Genomic DNA, 5,991 nt, shown 5'->3' on the forward strand with positions numbered 1-5,991 from the left:
GTATTAGAATGGCGGATTAAGTGTGCATGAGACTGCATGTTGAAAGTACGCATGTGAGAAAAGTGTGTAGTAAAAACGTTATTATTGTTGTAGTCTATATCGAATTTTGTTATATGCCTCGACTAGCATGCAAAACGCATGATACGTCTTACGACGTGGTTTGTTGTGCATAAAGAAGGAGTAAGATAAAGCAAAAATGAATGCTGTGCATGTGTGTGAAAAAGAGAGAAGTAACAGAGAAAAAAGCGTTAAATGAATGATAAAGCGTCATCGAAAAGACTCGATCCCTGCGTACACGCGACAGTTTTTGTTAAAAGAAGGAAAGTATGCGATGAAATTCAGAGTACAGTCTATTACAATAAAGATTAAAATGTGAGTGTGACAGTTGCCCAATACTCCTTGCAGTTGTCTAGTATTCGCCGAGTACACCAATTCGACACTCTCGCTCAATGTCCGGAGTATGATGATCCCATATTCATTTGTTGCAAAGATTTTCGAATGAATTCGTAACATAATAGTATTTAAAAGTTTCCCAATTAAAAGTAACATAATATCAATGCTACAATTTCACACTCAACGATGTAATTTATGTAATATAATGTGTTATATTAAATTTATGTGTTATATTAAATTTATGTGGTTGAGTGCGAAATTATAATATTGACGTTGTTATTTTTAATTCGTGTCGATTAAGTTATTTAACTTAAAGTTTTATTGAAGCAGTCTCAAACGCTCGTATCTAAAAGAGAAAATTGCGTTAACTATATGTATGTATGTGGAATATATTTTTGAAAAATATGAATTTATAAGATTCGAGCTCTTCGATTTTCAAGATAAATTTAAATCGGTGTTACCTAACGTAAAAAAAATCGAGTCGAGAGTAACGAGTTTGGTGGGGCCATTGTGCGCTTCTACCGCATAACGAGATAAGTAGCGATCGAAAGATTTAAAGGGAGAAATTTGTAATAGCGATCTATGCCTCCTCGTCGAATCATGAGAGAGCAATCGTATGAAATTATTAATGTGGAGAACCGATTTTCTAACCGCGATTGCATCCGCATTTGGTCTGTCCGCTTGTCAGTCGAGCAAGCGAATTATCCTCGAACTCGAAGGCAGATCGGACCGAGTGCGAAAATCAAAATTGGATCTGCCTTTTCTAATGGCTAGTGTTTAGAGATTAATGGCATGTTCAGATGCGACGCCGACGCGAACGTTCCATCACATTAGCCTGTCAATTCCTCGCAGAAATCGAATCAGAAAATTTTCTAAACGAATTATAGGTCATTCAAAATTATAACTTGCACAATCTCAGAATCTAAATTTTTACATTTTTACATTTTTTTTCTTTGTTATAAGATGATACCGCAGAAAATAAATTAATAGCAACATTACATCAATATTACTCACATAATTTCCCACAGCTCGTAATTAACAATATAATATATTGTACATAACAGTTGCATTGTTGAGTAGGAAATCATAACATTGATGTATTGTTACTGTTAGTTATTGTGTTCTGCGAATGTTAATGGAATTATTTGATATTTCCGATTTTGTTTTTATTATATTGTATTATAAAAATCTGTATATAGATTATCCTCTTCTTCACTCAATTTAATTTCTTAACTCAATTTAATGGGAATAAAATTATGCATTTTTTTAATATTCGAAGTTTTGAGTTTTACACACACACACACACACACACACACACACAAATTGTCATAGTGTTATATATTTTTAATGAGATTGTCAAATCATTCAAGACATGATTTATATAATCGAGTAATGTGATAGTGCGTTCGCTGTGCACTGCAGCTGGAACTGCGGATTTCTAGAACTAAAACTATATAGCTCTTATATTCGATTCATACATATGTAAAATCGACTTTGAGATCTGTCTTCTCGTTGAATCATATGAAATCGATCGGCGCGTATGTCTTTCCCTTGTGGCTGACTTGCACACAAATAAATTGATGAATAGTTTAGCTGTTGTTTTTTCAAATACGCAAACCCCCTCAAATTTTTATTTGCTTGTATAAAGTAACTATATCCATATATAGTTGCATAAACGTAATTGCATAAAGAAAATTATCTAATCACATTTTACGTACGACTTTAAAAGAGCAATGCAATTGGATAATTTTCTTTATTATGCATATATTTATGCGGCTATGCAAGTTTGTGTGGATATCCTTTGTTGCAATGTGAAATTTATTTAGTTTGAAAAGAAAAAAAGCATTCAAATTGATCGCACATGTAATATATACACTACCACTCAAATTGGAAATTCACACGCACAAATTTTATCTCAAATGATCATGTAAAAAATTAAGATTTTATAAAACAGTAATTATTTTTTAATATATTTTTAGATCACTTGTATACATACTAACAATTGCAAAAACTTTATAAATTAGTTTTAATTTTGTATTCCAAAAAATATTGTCTTTATTGGAACATTGATATGAGTATAATCGGTAAATTTCAAAAATTCGCTCAGAGAACACAAATATGGGCTATAATGTATATTGCCAACCTATTCCCGTAAGTGGAGGGTAGACTAGCAAAAACTTTATAAATTATTTTTAATTCTATATGTCAAGAGTGAATTTTTGAACCTATTATATTATCAATGTTCTACGAAATAAAGATAAAACAAAGGAAAAACATTTTGGCATAAAATAAAAAATAATTTATAAAACTTGCAATTGTTAATATGTGTACAAGTGACCTAAAATATATTTTAAAAAATAATATTGCTGTTTTACATCTTCATTTTTTACACGATTATTCAATGAAATTTATGCAGGTGTTCAAACTTCCATGAACGAATGTCTATACAATTAAGGGAGCAATTCTGCAACTCTTAACGACAGTCATTGATGTCATTTCGCAGTTTTTTATTCTACATAATATCTGCGTGATATCAACGAGTGTCGTTAAGAGTTATAATTAAATTAACTCTCGAACAGTACACATGGGTCTATTCGTGCCACCAAATAATTCTTATTTCTCATATATCTGTGCGCCTGGCCCTATGCTCTTCGATAAAAAATCTTTGTGATGGAGGAAATATAGGGAGTCACAACAACGACACGAGACTTCTATGTGTTGTTCTGTGTCGAGCAGTGCAGTCGCAAAGTCGCGTGCGGAACTAAAAGACTATCCATGTATGTCATTGGAAGGTGTTTTTTTCACAAATAAATTCCATAATATAAGAATATAAGGTATTTATTGCGCATTATGGCCAGCAAACTAAAACAGAACAACCAATCAAGTGCTTATCCTAAATTTAGGATAACGCTTTGATTGATAAAAGTAACTGCCATGTTTAAGACGACTGTGCATCCTTGGAAATGGAATATCTTATATTTTTATATCATGATGAATTCAGTTATTTTGCTATTTTTTTACTGATTGTGAGTAGACTTATTTTGGCCGCATTTGCTTTGGCACTCACAGCGCTTGTGAGTATTAATTGTCCTTATTTAATATATAATAAACAAGGATGAAACGACACTTGAAGCGTTGTAAGCGCCAGAGCGAATACAACTTTTATCGTATACAGGATGTCCTGTATCTTTTAATATTTCAGGGAGTGAACGAGGATGAAATTTTAAATTAAAAATTCTTTTGCCAATTTTTGGCTCAGACTTTATTTATTTATTTATTTATTTATTTATTTATTTATTTATTTGTTGATATTAAAAATTAAAATAATTTTCAATTAATTAGAATAAGTTTCAATCGAAATAATGTATAGCAAGTGCGAGGATTCCATAGTTTGTTCTTGCATACTCCGTCTGCGTGCTGATTGATTAACTTTAATCATTAATAACTCGGTAAGTGGTCTGAGCCAAAATTGGAACTTTTAGTTCAAAATTTCATTCTTTTTGAAAAAGAAATTGACAATTGTTCCAGATTATTCTGAGTTTGTTTTACATTGTTCCAAAGCGATATTACCTTATTCCAAATCGTTCTCCAATAAAGAAAATGGAAAAAACGATTATTTTTGCTAACCCTCCTTTTTTGAAAAATCGAACAATTTCTTCTCACTACAGATTGTTGTAGTTGTTCCAAACAGGACAATTACAAACATTATTCTAAAAGGACAATTCCATATGATGAACGGAAATAGCAGAAAACAAAAAAACATTTTTTTAATAATCGAACAATTCATTATCGCCATGGATTCTAGTTGTTCCAAAAGAACAATTCCATAAGTCGAATGGAAATCGAGAAAAATAAAAAAAACATTTTTCAACGAACGATGCATTTTTATGATGCATTCTTATTTTCAAGTAGTTAAAACCAAGCAGAAATAGACATTTAATGTTCATTCAGATTATCCTTTTTATTATTGTACAATAATATTTATATTTTAACAACAATTTTTATTATGACATAGAAGCATAGCTCAATTTCAAATTAAAAATACTTTGGATATCTCATATTACGATTTTTGTGCCTTACGGTTTTATTCATCAAATCTAACTTCTGTAATTAAACAATTCAACATATCTCGTATTTTTCTATTAGAACAATCTTACTCTATCATTACAGAATTTATTACATTGAAGAATTTATTGTCAAATATTTACTTTTATTAAATAATAAACAAGATTTAAAACTCATCTCAATGAAACTTAAAGATATCCAAATTTTTAAATCTTTTTAATCTTTTTTACAATGACTACAGATATTTAATAATGAATTTTCCACTAAATAGTTCAATCCAAGAACAACAAACTCATAGTGGAACCAACAGATAACGTTTATTAGTTTAGCGGAAACGCCGCTATCTCATATTAGGCGCTCTCATAATAGGGGGCTTTCCTCTATAGGTTAGCAATTCTCTTGGAAGAGCGCTTTGATCTTAGCTCTCAGGTGCTGCATCAACTCCAAAAAATTGTAAAAAACAAAAACAAAATGATTAAAGGAAAAAATGTATGGTGTGCAGTACCAGCGTGCACAAAAAAATTTAATTTAGAAAAGCGTTATTTTTTCCGATTTCCAAAGGAACATGTAAGGTGTGTTGTTTTTATCACTTTTTATATAAATCAATTTTCAATTCTATGTACATTTTTATTGACAAAATATCTCATTTATAGATGGTTGCAATGGATACGAGCGTGTGGAAGGCTGGACTTAGAATCAAAAGGTCCAGAATATGCGTACCAGAATTGTCGGTTGTGTCATTTGCATTTCAAAGAAAAATGGTACAAAATAAATAAAATGAGAGCTCGTCTTCATCCAGATGCCATACCGACAATATTTTTTGGACCAGAATGTGGGAAGTGAGTTTTTATTTATAATTTAATTTATTTTTAGTGAACGCAAAGTCTGTTTTTATATAATAGAGATATAAAAGGAAAAAAATGTAATTTATTTAAAAATTAATTTAAAAATAATTTATATCTATGTAATCAATTTAATAAATGATAATGAGCAAAACAATATTTTACATTTCATTTATTATTACACATAATTTATGAAATTAAGAAATAATAACTATCTCTTTTTTAGAGAAAACACGATGGACATAGACATTGAAGACAAAGCAGAAATAAATAAGTATGTTAAATTCAAATGCTTTGTATTTAAATATTTTTGTTTGTATACTTATATAGGGTGAATCACAGTCATTAAACAGTTTTTTACCCTATGAGAAAATAATTGGCTGTTAATTCACATTATAATTCAATTAGGTATGAAGTCGATAATTTTCTCATAGGATAAAAAATTAATTCAACGACTCTGATTCATCCTATATATATTATATATATTTCATACCTATACATATATTATATATTATTTAATTTGACGGTAACTTACTTGGTAAATTATGGTAAATTATCTGATAATTTTGGAGAGCTGATTAAATGATAATTTAAAAAAAATTTTTTAAATATAAAAAATTTGATATGCAGCTCAGAAAGAGTATTGAGTAAAACATTTTATCTAACATATATTTTCTATAAAATATTTTAA

At 29.6% G+C, this 5,991-nt stretch overlaps 1 protein-coding gene across 1 annotated transcript in view; it reads left to right on the forward strand.

The window, feature by feature from the left end:
* Positions 1 to 4,855: 4,855 nt before the first annotated feature.
* The window catches only part of LOC108688212, a 5,248-nt gene continuing 4,112 nt past the window's right edge, over positions 4,856 to 5,991 (forward strand). Inside the window, exons 1-3 of the mRNA XM_018194376.1 lie at positions 4,856 to 5,030; positions 5,112 to 5,297; positions 5,527 to 5,574. Of these exons, the coding sequence (XP_018049865.1) occupies positions 4,930 to 5,030; positions 5,112 to 5,297; positions 5,527 to 5,574 (335 nt within the window). The 5' untranslated portion in view covers positions 4,856 to 4,929. The remainder of the gene's footprint in view (positions 5,031 to 5,111; positions 5,298 to 5,526; positions 5,575 to 5,991) is intronic.

Source organism: Atta colombica, unplaced genomic scaffold (assembly GCF_001594045.1).
Source record: "Atta colombica isolate Treedump-2 unplaced genomic scaffold, Acol1.0 scaffold228, whole genome shotgun sequence".
NCBI lineage: Eukaryota > Metazoa > Arthropoda > Insecta > Hymenoptera > Formicidae > Atta > Atta colombica.